This window comes from Mobula birostris, chromosome 6 (genome assembly GCF_030028105.1).
Source record: "Mobula birostris isolate sMobBir1 chromosome 6, sMobBir1.hap1, whole genome shotgun sequence".
NCBI classification, from domain to species: Eukaryota; Metazoa; Chordata; class Chondrichthyes; order Myliobatiformes; family Myliobatidae; genus Mobula; species Mobula birostris.
Genome location: NC_092375.1, coordinates 27993324 through 28013811, shown reverse-complemented (window position 1 = coordinate 28013811; position 20488 = coordinate 27993324). Strand labels below are relative to the sequence as shown.

The 20488-nt window shown below is 39.4% G+C and overlaps 1 protein-coding gene across 6 annotated transcripts in view; it reads right to left on the bottom strand.

Moving 5' to 3' along the window:
• Positions 1-12597: 12597 nt before the first annotated feature.
• Positions 12598-20488, bottom strand: part of synj1 (synaptojanin 1) — a 119051-nt gene continuing 111160 nt past the window's right edge. For all 6 annotated transcript variants that reach the window (XM_072260082.1, XM_072260080.1, XM_072260078.1 and 3 more), the window contains one exon: positions 12598-16086. In XM_072260082.1, coding sequence (XP_072116183.1) covers positions 15211-16086 — 876 coding nt within the window. In that variant the 3' untranslated portion in view covers positions 12598-15210. The remainder of the gene's footprint in view (positions 16087-20488) is intronic.

The following is a 20488-nucleotide window of genomic DNA, read 5'->3' as shown; positions in this document are numbered from 1 at the left end:
TAAGTTGGCTCAGTCGCAGCGGTTCATGGTTACAGGTAAAAACTGTCAAATTAAATATGATAAGATGGTTTATTGTTGACACTTGTACCGAGGTACTTTGAACGACTTGTCTTGCATACCGTTCAATTTATTATAATAGAGTAATGAAATGGTGCAAAGCAAAACTTTAATTATAACACATTAGTCTGCATCACAGAGCGAATACAGTACAGGTAGCTAGTAAACTGCAATATCATATTGATGTACACCGAGAGGTCGAGTTGATTGAGCCTGGTGGTACCTGCTTTCATATCTTACCCATGGAAGATGCCATCACCTGCATCTCCATTTCTCAGACATTCACACTCACCCCTTCTTCCCGCTCGTCCTTACCTACCACCCCATTAGCCTCTGCATCCAACACATCATTTCCAGGATGTTTGGGGTGGGTGGAAGTTTTCATTGTGTTGCCTGCTTTTCTGAGCAGCAAAACGTGTAGACAGAGGTTATAGTGGGGAGGCTGGTTTATATGATGTGCTAAGGCTGTTTGTTTGCAACTCTCTTCAGTTTCTTGAATTCATGGGAAGAGTAGTTGTTGTACCAAACTATTAATGTACTTGGTCCATTTCTGACACCTCTCTCCACTTTCTTGATCTCTGTCTTCAGCATTGGAGACAAACTTTCTACCAATATCCCTTATAAACCCATCAATTTCCTTGGCAATCTTGACTATACCTCTGCCTGTAAAAATGCCATTCCATTTTTTCAGTTCCTTCTTTACCGCATCTGTTCCCAGAATGTGGCTTTCCTTTCCAAGGCATCAGAGAAGTTGTCCTCCTTCAAAGAATGGGGGTCCCACTCCTCCACCATTGAGGCTGCCCTCACCTGCATCTCCACCATTTCCCAAACATACACATTCACCCCATCTTCCCATTTGCCCTTGCCTACCAAATACAACTTTACCTCCCCCTGCCTCTCTCTTTGCTTTCTGCAGCATTTGCTTCCTCTGTGGTTCTCTTGTCCTTTCATCCTCCCCACTGGCACTTACCTCGACAAGTGGCAGAAGTGCTACACCTGCCCATTCACCTTCTCCCTCACCTCCATTCAGGGCACCAACCAGTCCTTCCAGGTGAGTTAACACTTCACCTGTTGGAGTTGTCTACTGTATCCAGTGCTCCTGATGTGGCCTTATCTACACTGGTGAGACCCGACATAGATTGTGGGCCAGTTTGTTGTGCACCTCAGCTCTATCCCCAAAAAGTGTATATTCCTGGTGGCTAACCATTTCAATTCTTATCCCCATTCCCGTTCCAACACGTCAGTTAGTGGCCTCCTCTTCTGCCATGTTGAAGCCACTCTCAGGTTGGAGGGAAAATGGCTCATATTCTGTGTAAGTAGCCTCCAACCTGAAGGCATGAATATCGATTTCTCCAACTTCCAGTACTTTTTTCTCCTCCTCTTCCCTCTTCTTCTTTTCATAGAAACATAGAAACATAGAAAATAGGTGCAGGAGTAGGCCATTCGGCCCTTCGAGCCTGCACCGCCATTTATTATGATCATGGCTGATCATCCAACTCAGAACACCGCCCCAGCCTTCCCTCCATACCCCCTGACCCCCGTAGCCACAAGGGCCATATCTAACTCCCTCTTAAATATAGCCAATGAACTGGCCTCAACTGTTTCCTGTGGCAGAGAATTCCACAGATTCACCACTCTCTGTGTGAAGAAGTTTTTCCTAATCTCGGTCCTAAAAGGCTTCCCCTCTATCCTCAAACTGTGACCCCTCGTTCTGGACTTCCCCAACATCGGGAACAATCTTCCTGCATCTAGCCTGTCCAATCCCCTTAGGATCTTATACGTTTCAATCAGATCCCCCCTCAATCTTCTAAATTCCAACGAGTACAAGCCCAGTTCATCCAGTCTTTCTTCATATGAAAGTCCTGCCATCCCAGGAATCAATCTGGTGAACCTTCTCTGTACTCCCTCTATGGCAAGGATGTCTTTCCTCAGATTAGGGGACCAAGACTGCACACAATACTCCAGGTGTGGTCTCACCAAGGCCTTGTACAACTGCAGTAGTACCTCCCTGTTCCTGTACTCAAATCCTCTCGCTATAAATGCCAGCATACCATTTGCCTTTTTCACCGCCTGCTGTACCTGCATGCCCACTTTCAATGACTGGTGTATAATGACACCCAGGTCACGTTGCACCTCCCCTTTTCCTAATCGGCCACCATTCAGATAATAATCTGTTTTCCTATTTTTACCACCAAGGTGGATAACTTCACATTTATCCACATTAAATTGCATCTGCCATGAATTTGCCCACTCACCCAACCTATCCAAGTCACCCTGCATCCTCTTAGCATCCTCCTCACAGCTAACACTGCCACCCAGCTTCGTGTCATCCGCAAACTTGGAGATGCTGCATTTAATTCCCTCATCCAAGTCATTAATATATATTGTAAACAACTGGGGTCCCAGCACTGAGCCTTGCGGTACCCCACTAGTCACCGCCTGCCATTCTGAAAAGGTCCCGTTTATTCCCACTCTTTGCTTCCCGTCTGCTAACCAACTCTCCACCCACACCAATACCTTACCCCCAATACCGTGTGCTTTAAGTTTGCACACTAATCTCCTGTGTGGGACCTTGTCAAAAGCCTTCTGAAAATCCAAATATACCACATCCACTGGTTCTCCCCTATCCACTCTACTAGTTACATCCTCAAAAAATTCTATGAGATTCGTCAGACATGATTTTCCTTTCACAAATCCATGCTGACTTTGTCCGATCATTTCACCGCTTTCCAGATGTGCTGTTATCACATCCTTGATAACTGACTCCAGCAGTTTCTCCACCACCGACGTTAGGCTAACCGGTCTATAATTCCCCGGTTTCTCTCTCCCTCCTTTTTTAAAAAGTGGAGTTACATTAGCCACCCTCCAATCCTCAGGAACTAGTCCAGAATCTAATGAGTTTTGAAAAATTATCACCAATGCATCCACTATTTCTTGGGCTACTTCCTTAAGCACCCTGGGATGCAGACCATCCGGCCCTGGGGATTTATCTGCCTTCAATCCCTTCAATTTACCTAACACCACTTCCCTACTAACATGTATTTCCCTCAGTTCCTCCACCTCACTGGACCCTCTGTCCCCTACTATTTCTGGAAGATTATTTATGTCCTCCTTAGTGAAGACAGAACCAAAGTAATTATTCAATTGGTCTGCCATGTCCTTGCTCCCCATAATCAATTCACCTGTTTCTGCCTGCAGGGGACCTACATTTGTCTTTACCAGTCTTTTCCTTTTTACATATCTATAAAAGCTTTTACAGTCTGTTTTTATGTTGCCTGCCAATTTTCTCTCATAATCTTTTTTCCCCTTCCTAATTAAGCCCTTTGTCCTCCTCTGCTGTACTCTGAATTTCTCCCAGTCCTCAGGTGAGCCACCTTCTCTGGCTAATTTGTATGCTGCTTCTTTGGAATTGATACTATCCCTAATTTCTCTTGTCAGCCACGGGTGCATTACCTTCCTTGATTTATTCTTTTGCCAAACCGGGATGAACATTTGTTGCAGTTCATCCATGCAACCTTTAAATGCTTGCCATTGCATATCCACCGTCAATCCTTTAAGTGTCGTTTTCCTCACTCTTCTCCTTACCTGCGTATTATCTCCCCTGCGTCGTTCTTCCTTCCCTTTCTTCCATGATCCACTCTCCTCTCCGGTCAGATTCCTTCTTCTCTGGCCCTTTTCCTTTTCCAGCTGCCTTCTCCCAGCTTCTTACTTCAAACCTCCCTCCCTCACCCATCCAGCTTCACCTATCAGTGTCCAGCTAGTCCTCCGTCCCTTCCCCACACTACCTTATTCTGGCATTCTCCCCCTCCCTTTCCAGCCATGATGAAGGGTCTTGGTTCAAAATGTCGTCTGTTCATTCATTTCCATAGATGGTGCCTGACATACCGAGTTCCTCCAGTAATTAGTGTGTATTGCTCTGGATTTCCAATATTTGCCAAAACTCTTTTGTTTATGAATCTGGATAGGATGTTTTCCGTGGTGCATTGATAAAATATTTTGAGTGTCAAAGGACCAAGTTTTTCCTTCTCTTGAGGAAGGAGAAGATGAACAAGATTGGCTTTTATTTGTCACATGTATATTGAAACCTACAGTGAAATGCTTTATTTGCATCTTTAAGTGTCGCCATGCCAACATGGCATGCCCATAATTTACGAACTGTAATCTATAAGACCATGCGATATCATCATCAGGTGCCGTGCCCAGTTTGAGCTTTGACTGCCATGGCCCACACACTCCTGTTTCGGGTCAAGTGGATCAATTCATTGGTATTCATTTCCAGTTCTCTGGCTGCTGTCTCCATCATCATTTGTCTTTGTCTTCCTCTTGCTTTCTTCCCTTCAATCTTTCCCATAATTACCGTGCATTCTAACTCCTCTTTCCTAATCACTCGTCCAATGAAGTCACTTTCCCTTTTCATGATCTCATACGTTATTTCTCCTTTTGTGCTTGCTCTGTTCATGACATCCTCATTAGATATTTGTTTCATCCATGATATTCTTTGCATCCTCCTCAAAAACCACATCTCTGCTGCTCCAATTCGTTTCCTCATGTTACTAGATATTGTCCAACATTCTGAGCCATAAAACATAACTGGATAAACGTAACATTTCAGTACTCTGAGGCCGCTTGTCATGCCTAGTTTAGTATTGGTCAGTATACTCTTCATTCTCGTAAAGGTGTCTTTTGCTATCCCTATTCTTCTTTTGATGTCCATGTCGCACCTGCCATCTGATGTCACCCAGCTTCCTAAGTAGCAAAAGTTCTGTACTTGTTTTATGTCTTCCCTGTTTATTCTCAGCCTGCAGATAGGATTCTCCTTCTTTTTGGATATCACCATACATTCTGTCTTTTTGCAATTGATAGATAGACCCACTTTTGCACTTTCTTCAACAACTATATCAATTAAGCTTTGTAGTTCTTCCTCCATACTTGCAATTAAGTGTCATCTGCATATCTGAAATTATTGATGTTTTCACTGTCAACTTTGATTCCCAAGATGTCTCTTATTTTTTGTAATATTGTTTCACTGTACACATTAAATTAGGGGAGAAAACACACCCTTGTCTAACGCCTCTCTTGATTTTCGTAAACTGACTCACTTCTCCATCTATTCTTACAGCGGCAGTTTGTTCCCAGTACAGATTTCTGATTAGGCGGAGGTCTTTCGAATCTAGATCTAGAGTTTTCTGTAATATTTCAAATAACTTATTGTGCTTCACTTTATCAAATGCTTTTGTGTAGTTGATAAATCAAACAAACCAATCTTTTTGCACTTGAATAGTTCGTTCTGATAGTATCCTTAACATCAATATTGCGTTTCTTGTACCTTTGTCTTTCACAAAACCACATTGTTCTTTGCCTATTTCAGCTTGTATCTTACTTTTAGCTCTTGTCATCAAAATTCTTAGAAGTATCTTGGTGATATGACTCATTAAACTTATGGTCCTATGTAATTTTCATTCTATTGCTCCAGCTTTCTTAGGAAGAGTGATAAATACTGATTTTTTTTCATATCTTCTGGTATTACTCCAGTTTCATAAATGTCATTGATTAACTCAGTCAGTTTTTCAATTCCATAATCTTCGAGGGCGATAATTTGTTCTATTACTAATTCATCAGGACCTGCTGCCTTTCCTTTCTTCATCTTATTTATTGCATTATGAACTTCAGATTTTAAAATACTTGGACCTTCAATGTTTTTCTTAATTTCTGGTTTTTCGCCTCAATCGTCTTCAAACAATTCCTGAATATATTCAGCCCATCTGTTCATAATCTCATCTTTTTCCATGATAATGGTACCGTCCTTTGCTTTCAAACATCCACCTGAAGAACAGAGGAACTTTTTACCAGTGATATTCTTGATTTGTTGATGTAACCTTTTTGGATCAGTAATAGGGATTCTTTCTATTTGCTCACATTCTTGGTTTAACCATTCTTCTTTGGCTTTTTGACATAAGCTTTTAACTTTTTTATCTAAGGACTTATTCTATAGGATTTGCTTTCTTCCGTCTCCTTTCTTCCATTAGATTTTTGATTTCATCTGTCATCCATTTATTTCTGCTTTTTTCTTCTTTAGGAATCACTGACTTTGCTGATTCTACCAAGGCATCCTTTAGAGAGCTAAATTTCATTTCTACATGATTGCTATCATCTTCAACAGATTCTATTTCTAGACTTTGAAATCTATTCCCTACTTCAATTGTAAATTTTTGTCTTAAGTTTTCTTCTTTAATTAATTGCAAGTAGTCAAGGGATTGTTCAGGTTTTTTCTTCTTTAGTTTTTTAAGTTTTACTTTTACATGACATACTACTGGGTTATAGTCGCCATTATAGTCTGCACCTGGTTATGTTTTGCATTGAGTCACTGAGTTTCTAAATCTTTGGTTTATAGTAATAAAGTCAACTTGATTTTTAGTGTTACCACCTGGACTTTTCCAGGTCCACAAGTGTCTTGGATGGTTTTTAAAGTAGGTATTCATAATGACCTGATTATTCTCCTTGCACCATTCTACCTATTTCTCACCTCTTTCATTTCTTTCCCCTAGTCCAAATTTTCCTAGGTATTTCCATCAGCACCTTGTCCTACTTTAGCATTTAGATCTCCCATGACAATAACAATATCTTGAGATTTGCATTCATTCTTTGCTTGTTCAAGCTCTTCATAGAATTTATCTATATCCTCATTTTTTCCATCTGTTGTTGGTGCATATACCTGTATAATTGCTAAATCAAATGGTTGTCCTCTGAATCTAACAAGGAGCACTCTTTCTGATATTGCCCAATGTCCTAAAACACTTTTTGCCATGTTTTCATCCATAAGAATTCCTACTCCATTAGTACGGGATGTTCAACAAGAATAAATTAGTGTTTTATTTCTATTCTGACATGTTCCAGCATCTGTCGAACGAACTTCGCTAATTCCCATGATGTTAATCTTTAGTCTTTCCATTTCATTTATCACATTGTCCAATCTTCCTGCTTGATATCGGGTTCTTGCATTCCAAGTGGCAATAATTTTCTTTTGTGTTACTTGAATTTTATGAGCAGTAGCTTGATGACAGTCAGGAATCCCCTGCTGCCCAGAATCAACCCTACCAAGTGAAGCATCTTCAGAATTGTCCTGAAGATCCTCTTGATGCTGTTGTTGTTTGATACATTTTATGAGTTTGACCATGGTTTTCTTAGCAAATAGCAATGATTGTTTGCTATTGCCTACCGTTGGGTGAACTAAAGAAATCGTCATTTCTCTTCCCAAATGTTCATCCACCTATACTATAGCTGTTGACATTTGAGGTTCTAGCTCACCCGCCTTCTCCGTCTGTTACTGAACGTGCCAGATCTGCCGTTGGCCTTCGCTCGTATCCTGAGCAGGAACCCTTGCACGTGCTACTGCTCCAGGTCACAGTGGCCCTGGGAGCAATGAATTACCAAGGGGTAACTCCACTTTCCCCAAAGCTCTGAAAGTTCCCATTCAGAGCCTCATCACTGGTTGCAGTTTACAGTCATGCCCGTAAGATGTAGGAGCAGAATTAGGTTATATGACCCATCAAGTCTACTACGCCAGTTCATTGTGGCTGATCCATTTTTCCTTTCAGCCCCAATCTCTTGCCTTCTCCCTGTTTCCCTTCATGCTCTGATCAATCAAGAATCTATCAACTGTTGCCTTAAATAAACATACAGGCTTGGCTTCCACAGCTGCCTGCGGCAAAGAGTTCCACAGATTCACCAATCCCTGGCTAAAGATATTCCTCCTCATCTCCATCATAAAAGGACACCCTCTATTCTGAGGCTGTGTCCTCTAGTCTTAGACTCTCTCACCAAAAGGAACATCCTCTCCACATCCACTTTATCAAGGCCTTTCACCATTCGATAGGTTTCCATTAGGTCACCCTCATTCTTCTGAATTCCAATGAATACAGGCCCAAAGCCACCAAACACTCTTCATACAACAAGCTGTTAGATCCTGTAATCATTTTCATGAACATCCTTTGAACCTTCTCCAGTTTCAGCACAACTTTTCTAAGATAAAGGGCCTAAAACTGCACACAATACACCAAGTGAAGCTTCACTAGTGCTTTCTAAGTATCAATATTACATCTTTGCTTTTATATTCTAGTCCTCTTGAAATGGATGCAAACATCACATTTGCCTTCCTCCTGTAAATTAATCTTTAGGGAATTCTACACAAGAACTCCCAAGTTCCTTTGCGCTTCAGATTTTTGCATTTCCCCTCTATTTAGAAAATAGTCTATCCTTTCATTTCTTCTACCAAAGTGCATGATCATACACTCCTCCCCCACTGTATACCATCTGCCATTTTATTTTTGCCCATTCTTCTAATCTATCTAAGTCCTTTTGTAGCCTCTTTACTTCCTCAAAACTACCTGCCCCTCCAACTATCTTTGTATTGTCTGCAAACTTTGCAATAAAGCTGTTAACTTCCTCATCCTAATCATTGACATATAGCGTAAAATAATCGGTCCCAACACAAACCCCTGTGGAACACCACTAACCTCCTGCAGCCAAATTGAAAAGGCTCCCTTTATTCCCACACTTTGCCTCCTGCCAATCAGCCACTGCTTTATCCATGCTGAAATCTTTGCTGTAATACTACAGGCTCTTAGCTTGTTCAGCAGCCTCATGTGACACCAGAGCATCTGGAGGAAGCCCATGTGGCCACGAGGAGAACGCACAAACTCTTTACAGACAGCGATGGGAATTGAACCTCAATCTTCTGACCGCTGGAGCGGTAAACTGTTACACTAAACCGTGCGCCCAGAAGTACAGCTGGTGAGTTTTCTTGGCCAAGGTATTTCCATGATTGGACCAGGACAGGGCTATTGGCAATGTTCACTGCTAGGAAATTGAATCTCTCACCCTTGTCCTCCGCACTGTTGATGTATTTAGAAACATTTGCATTGCTCTCCCCTCCCCTTTCCTGAAGAAATGCAGCCTTGCATTAATAGAGATCTGTCACATCCTGTAGAGGGCAGGCCCTGGATAGCTGTGCTCCATGTGGAAAATTAAAAATATCTCTAGACACTGATGCTGACCATAGCTCATATGAAGAACTTTAGTTCCAATACATGCTTAAGTGGTCATTTACATAGGCTTCTTGATTCTCAGCCTCTACACGGAGCTAAACTTCTGCTGAGATAGCAAAAACAATGAAGTAAGGACACCTCAGAGATATTTTTTAGCCATTTAAAAATAAAAATGGTCGAAGCATAATCAATGCCACAGATTTGTGTGCAGCATGCTCTTACAGAGCCATGACAATAGCAAATTTATTTATTCTAGGAATTGAAAAAGCTGGGCCAAATACTAGAATAATTACGCTGTTCAAAATAATATTGAGATCCTTTGCATCCTACTGATTAGATGAGGCCTTAATTTTACACATCATTCAATGATGCAGCACCAAAGTCTCCAATAAGATTGAAAATCTCAGAAGTAGGACATGATCTCAGGCAAGTCTTACTAACACAGCCACAGATGGTACACATTGAAGAATTGTCTTTTTTTCCCCATCCATTTTGAAAACTAAACTACATTTCCCATTGAAACAACCACCCTACTTTTCCATATGCTTCACTATTCCATATCATTTGGACTTGCATAAGGAAAACATTATGGTACATTTTAGTAGGTATTTTTAAATATGTATTCTCAAATTGTACTCCCACAATTTAAAATTTTATTCAGGATTAACCTTTCATATTTTGTATCTTTAAATTTATTTCTTGTGCTTTTGTTCTATTGGTGACTATGTGCAACAGAAAGCAGAATTTAGACATTTCATGTATCTTTCTAGACTTAAACACGTTTACATATTTCGGCCATGTTTGAAGTACATCCTTGTTTTAGTGTAAACTAGTGTATAATTTAGGTGCTTTAATAATTAGATGAGCATGCAGAATAATAAAGAATATTTGCAATCTCATTAATGACAAATCACGCTTACTAGATTTTCTTGAAGGCAATGCTGTTGATGTGTGTGGACTTTCAGAAGGCAGTTCATAAATAGGCTAGTCAACAAAAACTGGATATCATGGAATCAAATATGTTGGATACAGTATTTAGATTAGTGACAAAAGATAAAGTAGTGGAAATTGTTTATCAGGCTGGAGGAAAGTATGCAATGGGATCCTCAGAGTTTGTTGTTCAGTCCACTACTTTCCATAAAGTAGATAAATAATTTGAACTTGTTTACGGTTAAAATATCAAAATATTTAGATGACATCATGGAATGTGGTAAATAGAAGTTTAGTGATAGTTTTCAACAAACAATTAGTGTGATTGTAGAATAGTTAAAAACAAGGCAGATGGAGTTCAACAGTCTGAAATGTGGAATGTTGATCTTTGGTAAGATGAATGAGGAGAGACGTAGACAGGTATAATTCCAAAGAAAGTGAAAGATTAGAGAGCTGGAGTATACATCCACACAAATTTGAATGTAGCAGGATCATTTTGGAATGCCATTTAAAAAACATCACTTGTGATCCTGGAAGTTAAAAAGGCATTGAGTGTAAAAGCAGGGATCATCGAAGATAAATGTAGGGTTACATGGCAAGAGGCAGAGTAATACAATCAGTCAACGTTTTGGGCCAGAACCCTTCCTGACGAAGGGTTCCAGCCCGAAACGTTGACTGATTGTTTCCACGGATGCTGCCTGACCTGCTGAGTTCCTCCAGCGTGTTGTGAGTGTTGCTTTGACCCCAGCATCTGCAGAGTATTTTGTATCTATTATATATAATGTTCTAGTTAGGTTTAATTGACCAAATACCCCCATTTTGTTCTTTAATAACCTGTTACTTCTAGCAGTCAAGTTCCTTATTAATTCTCAACATTCACCCCAATTCATTGAGTTTTTAAGCCTATTAAATTTAATGTGGAATTTTTGTCAAAAAACCTATTGCAGGTTTAGGATCACCATGCTTTAAGATACTGTACAGACCTTTTAAGATGCCACTTCAAATACTTTCTGGATAAAGAGTAAGTGCTGATTTACAGATTTTGCAAAGCATTTACACTGTAGCATCCATCCAAGTGGTTGCTGCCATTTCTGATGCAGGACCAGTGTCTCATTTGAATGGATGAAATGGCTTTGAAGAGTAAGGAAGGTTAATCAGTCAAAATGTATTTGGAAAATGAAGTTCTAATTATCCATTGACTTGTATCCCATTGTTCCGTATGCTTATGAGATGGGCTGTGTGTTACTGAGTACAATTCTCCAGTACTCTGCTCTGTGATATCCAGTAAATTCCATTAGCTTTGAGATAGATTATATTTCACTACCTGCCATCACTGATACAAACTATTGGAGCTGGAACCAAGATTGGCAACAGCGGGGACGGTTGGAAGAAATGGTCAGAAATCTTGACTGGAGTGAGAGTGTGCAATGTGTTTGCCCACGTTGAAATTTGCTAGCTGAAGCTTACATAAGTCTTCATATCTGAAGGACTGGACTGCTGATGATCATTGCAGCCTTAGTGGTCTCTGCGGAGTCTATTCCATGCAATTAAATAGAATTTGGTGTATTTGCCAGGGCAGTAGTATCTTCTGTACATTGGCTAGACTAAGTGTAGACTAGCTGACAGTTTTGTCCCCAGTGAGCATCCTGGCATCCCATTTGGATGCCATTTTAACTCCCCTTCCCATTTCCAGGCTGACCTGTTAGTCCCACTGCCAGGGTAAGACCAAACATACACCTCTTCCTCTCCCATCTGTCCTTTATTCCCATCCTCACATGTTCTACATGCCTCACCCCCTCCTTTTCATCTCTCTGTACCATCTGTCTCCCGTCTATAATCTCAATCCTGTTGTTAGCCCAAAATGCTGACTATCCCTTTGCCTGCACAGCTGCTGCCAGAACTGTTCCTCCTCCAGCAATTTGCTTTTTGTTCTAGATTACTGCATCTGAAGTCTCTTGTGTCTCCATGATTCATTATGTATGATTTTGATATTTCAGACATCCCACCTCTCCCGGAAGTTCCGGGAGTCTCCCGCATATTAATAGTGGCTCCCTGATGCCCGCAAATTATATACAATATCACGGAGATCAATTTTTTGAGAGCGAGCAAGAGAAAGCAAGAGCGAGAGAGAGAGCACGCACGAGAGTGAGCAAGAGAGCGAGAAAGAAAGCACGAGAGAGAGAGCGAGAGCGCGCCATGGCAGAGTGTTCCAAAAAATATATAAAACATACATCACCCCAGACTACACTAAGGTGTACCCCTGCCTAATAGGAGTAAAAATAATAAGTGTTATTCGCTGCACTGTTTTCAACAGTGACTTTTTTATTGCCCATGGTGGGTTAAAACTGTAAAAGACATGTTGAGGTGAGTTTAACAGGTGTCATTCGTTCATTAGCATAGCTAATGTTATTTAAACTAGCTGGCCAGCTGCTAAGGAGCTACTCTATTGCAGACATCTCACCTCTCCTGGAAGTTCCAGGAGTCTCCCACAAATTGATGGTGTTTTTGCAAGGTGGGATGTCTGATATTTGCATCAAAATGAAAATTACCATGCTACAAAAATACATTTATAGGACAAAGCTACATTTATTGAATGAAGTTACATCTCAAACATTGCATGATATGTACAATTTACTGTGCACACAAATTTCAATATTGCAGTCTTCAGGTAAAAGAATTAGACATAATCTACTGAATATAATATAACCAGTTTAAATTGTAAGTTTATTGATATGCATTGAGACGCTCTAAAGATCAAGAGACTTATAAAAACTATAAACAGCCAAGTTACCACATTGAAACATTGCAGTTACGATTTTGTAAACACTGTTTAAGTTCTTGCAAAGTACATGTTTGCTGCAGCCCTATTAGAAACCACAGAAGTCAGTGGATTACTCAACAGTTACAGATTGGGAGTTTGCACACCAGCAGTACCATACTTGCACATTGACAGTATTAAAATTCAGTATATGATTAAGAGTTATACATGGAAGTGGTGTATTCAGTTGAAATGTGACTAGAGAATTTTTAAACAACTATTCCCCATTGTACCACAGGCAAGAACAGCAGCAACAAGCATGATATTGCTTTTTGGATATCAGTAGGACTATCTAAAGCAAGGCTGCAAGGTTATGTAATTAAACTTTCAGCATCTTTAGTTAGATTTTTCACTTTTCACCTGATTGAAAAGTCCATTCCATTTTCAGATTGTTCAGAATGAAGTTCAAAAATGGGAAAGGAGGATAACGTAGCCAATGAATCACCTGGTTATTTAATACATACTTTAAATAGATCACGTGGTTCATGGTTATTTTTATTTACTACATTTGAATATATAGAAGTGCATCCAACTGCCTATTTAGCACAATTTCATCAAAACCCCAAACATATATTTGCATCGTGGAAAACCAAACAAATGTATTAAAATGATCTGAACATAGGTCAGGCTTGGGAAATACATAAAGATTAGTTATAGTTCCTGATATATAGATTTGTCTTATTCAATAGTCCTGGCTCCATCATTGGTCACGATCTTGGTTTTACTCAGATTAACAAATCCTTTGTGAAATGTATTCTTTGATAAACTAAACTACAGTCTAATTAAATCACAAGTAGGCTCAAATAAGTTACATAAATGTACATATAATGACAGAAATATATTATAAAATTAACTTTGATAGGTATTTTACAAATGTTCTAGATAGGATGGGCAGGGTATAGGCTAAGTGTGCTTGTTGATGTGACCACTAATTTTGGATTTTGAATGAAAATTCAAGTTTTAGTAAAATATAGTTTACATTTGAACTAAGTTTAATCTTGGAAATGTGAAAGGATATTGCATGCAGGGTCATACAGTAAATTAAGAATGAAATATAATTTTATGCAGTCAGTGTTATGATTTTTTATATGGAAATATCTGTTGATAAATATGGCTTAATTGTCAACCATCAAACTTTACACCAAAATGTAATTTGCTATTTTTTTCTCCAGGTAATAATGGAATATAGGCAAATTGAGCTTATGGGCTTTAATATTTAGTAGTAGAATTTCAAGGTACCTGTGGCATCTGAGTCAATATAGTATAGCATATATGCTGTTTATTTTCCTCAAATCTACCTTGCAAAAAGAGCATTTCATTCAGTGAACCTGTTAATTTAGTTACTATCATTGGTTGCATCTTTGAACTTATTAGGTACCACCCAGTTTTAGTCACAAAGACCAAAAATATTTATCCCATTAACAGAATTAAATTCACTGTGATCAAAACAGAGTGCACAATATTAGTCGAATAAACTACTTGATAGATTCCATAATAACTATTAGACACAAGCTGCACAACAATTGCAACCCTTTTGCTTTAATATACAGTATAACCACAACTTTGCAAAGTAAACTGCCAGTTTGATTGTGTTACTCAAAAAGCTTGTGATCCAACTTAGTGACAAATTTTGACAATTTAGTCAAAACTATATAATCGTGTTAAGAAATAAATCTGTTTCACTTTCACTGTGCAGCAATTGTAATAATCCTGTTCATTAGTACAAAGTATCTTTTAACCACCACAACCGGGTGCAGCAAGATAAACAAAAGCACAACAATATTTTTAAAAATCAGCAAGTATTTTACATCGTAATGTCTCCTGCTTTATGACAAAAGTAGTAAAATCTTGAGGCATTAAAATGAATGCCAAAATGAATCTGTTGTATACGATGAAAACAATAAAACACACAGAGCTATGTGACTGTTACAAATTTTAACCCTGATGCAAAGTTATCATGGGACAGATTTGAACTAAGATTTCTCAGGTAGGTTTAGGATTATAAATTTTACTTTAACCAGAGTGATTCACATTGATTAAATAACTCGTGAATTATGTCACTTAAAGCCTTATCACTTCTCAGTGCACAAGTAATTTTAACTACATCTTAGACAAGGTCATTTCCTAAAATGCCATTCATTTTCTGATATCCAGGAAATAATTTTGAACTTGGACCGTTAACAAAATATTGTAATAATCTGTTGACCATTCAAATCTATTACCAATATTTTAAAGCTAATACTGATCTTGTACAAGAGATACCAGGTGTTTAATAATATTTCAAAAACATATTGCACATGTAATGTCCCAATAAAGAATTCAACTTACAAATAAAATCAACCTGCCTTATTGGAATACCTTTCATCTTTCTGTGAAGTCTTGTTTTGATAAAAAGGCAGTTGCCTCTGAATTAAATGGCAGGATTGGTATGATGGCATTTGATCTCTGAGGTATAGGAGGTGGTGCTCTTCGAGATGGTGCAGGTATTGATATACTAGATGCTGTGTTACTTTTGTTCCAGTCATTGCCAAACCCAAAATCTGTACCTGGAAATAATTCTTCAGTGCTTTTTTGTGACAAATTGCTAATGTTTTCATTCCATAGGTTCTGGGTATCAATTTTTTTTGCATCTGTTGACGTATTTCTTTCTTTTACACCGAAGTCATTATCCTCAAAGGTCACCCACCCGCTAATTTGCATTTTTTCTTTTGTAAGTTTGCTTTGAAGGGTACTGTCATCTGCAAAAGGATTTGATGAAAAGGCAGTTTTGCCAATCTCCACTCCAGAAGTCATTGTGTTAGTGGACAGAACAGGGTAACTGCTGCTGCTTTGCACAGACAGCTGTGATGCAACAGGTTTCTGAACAGCATTTTGAGCATCAGTCCTAAATGGATTGTAACTGACTTTTCCAGTGAAAGGATTTGTGCTGGAGCCATTTCCATCAACTAAGAAGTTGAAAGCAGGTGGAGAGACTCGGAAGTTCTCCTGTGATTTACTTCGGGGAGGAATGGGAGGTGCAAATGGCATGCAATCAGGCTGTGTTGATACAATGGGTTGCATGGATTGTTGCTGGCACAAAGTCGGAGATACAGAAGCAAATGCTGGCCGCATTCTGGTGTTTCCACTTGATAACTGGGTCGTTGTCCAAGGGTCAGCAAGCCGGTCAAGTGAAAAGTCAGCAAAAGGGTCAACAGTGGACGTTTCTCCATTGTTAATTCCATTAATATTGGCTTTTAGCTATAATAGAAAAACATAATTACTTCATTCCAACCAAAATGAGAAGAAGGCTATCAATTAATTTTCCAAAAATTATGACTGACTGACATCTCTACAGGTCCCTCCCTACACTATAGGCAATAAATACATAACAGCAAGAGTTGTTTTTCCTTCCTGTCTTTAGAAAGGGACTTCATGTGGTACTATTTCACTGCAATATAACCAATGTTATAAATTCATTACTGTACCTGTGACAGTGATTAAGTCCTTTTGATGATTATTTTCTGTTTGTATACTATGCAGACCAAAACCCATTGCTGCTTTTTCCTGTTCTTTCCTCTTTTCCCTCTCTGTACCATCTGTTACCTCTGCTGGTATGCTCACTTTTCCCCTATTCCAACTCCTCACTCACCTTCAGCCTTCCTAAAACTTACCCTTTGTGCTGTTTTGATGTTCCCAAAGGACCCCAAGGAACACTTGACACACTACTTCACAGCAGCAACAGTACATGTCATTTGTTGAGGCCTTGTAAACCTTTACATTTCTGTCCACCAATCCTTGTAATGTCATTCATTATAAGGCCTCTCCACATTTGGCTTCAAGATGTCATCTTTAGCATCCATGTGTTTAAGAATTGCATTGGTGTTTGTTCTTGGTGGAATCTTGGCAAATAAGCTACAAGCTTCATAGTTTGCCCTAGTATCAGTAGTAGTGTAGCACTCAGTACTAAATCACTTGATCCATCTGAATCAAGAGAGATAAATACAAATGGGTACTTAAGTTATGAATACATTTAGCACTGTGTTCAGAGAATAATTTCTCCTCCTTGTTCCTTGCACCTATCTAAACACCTCCGCACCTTTCTCACATTTTCACTCCTTTCCTCGCTTATGAATCAGCACTAAGCAATTTTCATTGTTTTAATTGCATGCAAACTCCTGTCTTTTCTCAAATCACTGAAATTCACTTTAATTTAAATCCCTGCTCCAAGCTTTGTTATGACATTCACAGCCATCCTCCTCAATCCTGCCATCTTCAAGAACCTGTTGTTTCTTTATGAATCATGTTAGATTCCCTTGTATCTCTCAACTTACAATCAACTTGTATGTCTGGTATATTTCAAATCACTCGGCATTTCAAAGTACCAAATATCAAACCCTTATCACTCACAACACAACAACATCTCCTAAGCTCCTACTTTATTTAATATATCCATAACTACACCTAAATGTCAACTCTTTTCCATTGATGCTGCCTGGCCTGCTGAGTTCCTCCAGCATTTTGTGTGTGTTGCTCTCCCATTCCAGTGGTTTCCCCAGTATAACCTGCACCTCCACTTCTAGGAAATCCAAGAGATGACAATCCAAATGCTATTGGTGAAAAAATGATTGAGCTATTCATTATCAGAATTGTCTGCAAGCAATGAATCACTAAAAGACCCTGCTTTCCTTTGGAAAATCTCCTTACTATACCAGAATTGTCCTGGAATACAAATAAATGTCAGCTTCTCTTCTCCACTACAATGTAAAATTATCACTTTTTATCACTGTGACCATCCCATCATCATTTCACTCTTTACCCACTCCACTAATCAAACATTTCTGTGGCCTCAGATATCTCTGATCTGGTGCAGAACATTCTGAAGGAGAAGGGAAAATGGCTGGAAGTTTAGGTATGTATACTAGCATCAGAGGTAGAAAGGGAGATGATGTTTTCAGAGTGAATTTAGGGAGTTAGGCACATATTTACAAAATACCAGCTTTAGGGTTGTAATCCTGGTAATATTCTTGTGCTTCAAGGTAACTATAGAAGGACAGATGAAAGTATGACAAAGGAGCTGGTGCAGGAGAGAGAGGCTTTAGGGACTTGGATAAGTAGGATTGTTTCTGGGGCAGATGTATCTTGTATAAGGAGGACTGTTACATCTAAACTAAAAAGAGACCAGTATCATTGCAGGGTGATTTACTCGTTCTACTTGAGGGTTTTCACTAATTTCGCAAAGAGGAGGAAACCTAGTAGCAATATGGCAGTTGGAGTGAGTGACTTAAATGTAGAGGATAAATCAAGTGAGTCCATTTGGCAGACTGGATAAATGCAGGTTACAGTAAGTCTATAGTAGGCCTAACTGCATTAACTTCAATGGAAGAGCTTCAAGGGGAAGTTGGAAAAGCTTCGAGCATGATTAAATGTATCACTATTACTACAATGATAGAAACCTGTTTGAGTAAAGTACAGGGCTAGAAACTTAATGTTACACCATGCAGAAGTTTTGGGCATGAGAAGCTGATGCGATAAGAATGGGAAAATCGGCACTCAGTAAGAAGCACATCACAGCAGTATGCAGGGAGGATCAAAAATCGGGTTAGTTATCACAAACATATTTCACGAAATTCATTGCAGCAGCATTAAAGTGAAGGAGAAAAATTATTATAAGCTACAGAAGTAAATAAATAGTCTAACAGTTGAGTAATGAGGTAGTGTCCACGGCTTCATGGACTGTTCAGAAATCTTACGGTGGATGGGTAGAATGTATTCTCAAAACATTGAGTCTAGTGAGCAGCTTCAAGTTCCTGGGTGTCAGCATTTCAAGATTGATCTAGGGCTCAGCAAGTTAATGCAATTGTGAAGAAGGCACGCCAGCACCTCTACTTCATTAGGAATGTCACCAAAGACTTCTGTAAATTCGTACAGATGTACTGTGGAGAGCATTCTGATAGGTTGCTTCACAGCCTGGTATGAAGCCTCCGATGCACAACATCACAAAAGGCTGCAGAGGGTTGTAAAATTGGCCAGTTCCATTATGGGCACAACACCCCCCCCCCCAATGGAGGACATCATCAAGAAATGGTGTCTCAATAAGGTGCCATCCATCACTAAATGCCTTCACCATTGGTACATGCCCTCTTCACATTACTACTATTAGGGAGAAGGCACAGGAAAGAAAGGGGTGATTACTTTGATCTTAAACTATAGGCCTCTCAATAATCAGTGGGAATTAGAGGAACAACGATGCAAACAAATTACAGAAAGGTGTAAAAAAGAAAGAATTATTACATTGAGATACAGTATGGAATAGGCCATTCCAGCTCTTTGAGCCACACAGCCCAACCACCCCCAATTTAACCCTAGCCTAATCACAGGACAAGTTACTATGACCAACTAACCTACTAAGCGGTACATCTTCGGACTGTGGGAGGAAACGGAAGCACCTGGAGGTAGCCCATGCATTCCATGGGGAGGATGTACCAATTCCTTGCAGATGATGCTGGAATTGAACTCTGAACACCAATACCTCAAGCTATAAATAGTGTCCTGCTAACCACTAGCCTACTGCGGCACCCAAATGTTGACTGGGATTGCCTCAGTACATGGGTCTTAGATGGGGCAGAATATGCTAAGCATGCCCAAGACAGTTTGAGGCATAATGTAGATAGTCCTATCAAATAAATGGCTGTACTTGACCTTATCTTAGGAAATGAAACTGAGCAGCTGATGGAAGCATCATTTGGAGAACACTTTGGAAATAGTGACCACAGTTCCAAGTTTCAAGGTAGTTATGGAAAGAGATGAGGTTGGTTCTCGAGTTAAGTCCTAAATTCGGGAAGACTGATTTTTTCAGATTACAGTTGAGAACCTGGCTAAAGTAGATTTGGAGCAAATACTTGTGGGTACAATAACATCTAACAAGTAGGACTCTTTCCCCTCCCCCCCCCCCCCAAAAGTTTAGGGACAGCATTTCCAGCGAAGGAGAGAAGAATAAATGGCAAGATTAGGGAACCTTGGATGGCAAAGGTTACTGAAGGTTTGCTTAGGAAAATAAAGTAAGCATACGACATATAAGTAACTACAGTCAAGTGAACCCCTGAGGAATATAGAGGGTGTAAGACAGCAATTAAAAAAGGAAATTAGGAGGACATAAAAAGGTAATGAAATATCCTTGGTAAGTAAGATTAAGAATCCCAAGACATTGTTAGTACGTTTGTATGTCAAAGCAAGAAGGTAGCAAGGGAAAGAGTGGTTCTTCTTTGGAATCAGAGGATAAGTGGAGCCAGGGGATTTGGAAGAAGTCTTAAACTTGTCTGGAGAAGGATAGTGAGTTCAGGAAGGGATATGCTGATTATCTGAATGCACATAGTTATTAAGGTGGAGGTGTTAGATGTCATGGAATGGATAAGGGTGAATAAATCTCAAGGGCAGCAAGGGGAGAGATCATTTGGGCCCTGTTGGATATTTTTGCATCCTTAGCAATCCTTCAGTCTTTTGCTACTCGCATGTGGTTAATGCTATTCCTTTATTTAATAAGGACAGCATATATCTGCTAGGTAAATACAGGTCAGTAAGACTTGCTTCACTGGTAGAGAAATTATTGGGGAAAATTCTAATGGACAGGTTATACATACATTTGGAAAGGTAAGGACTACTT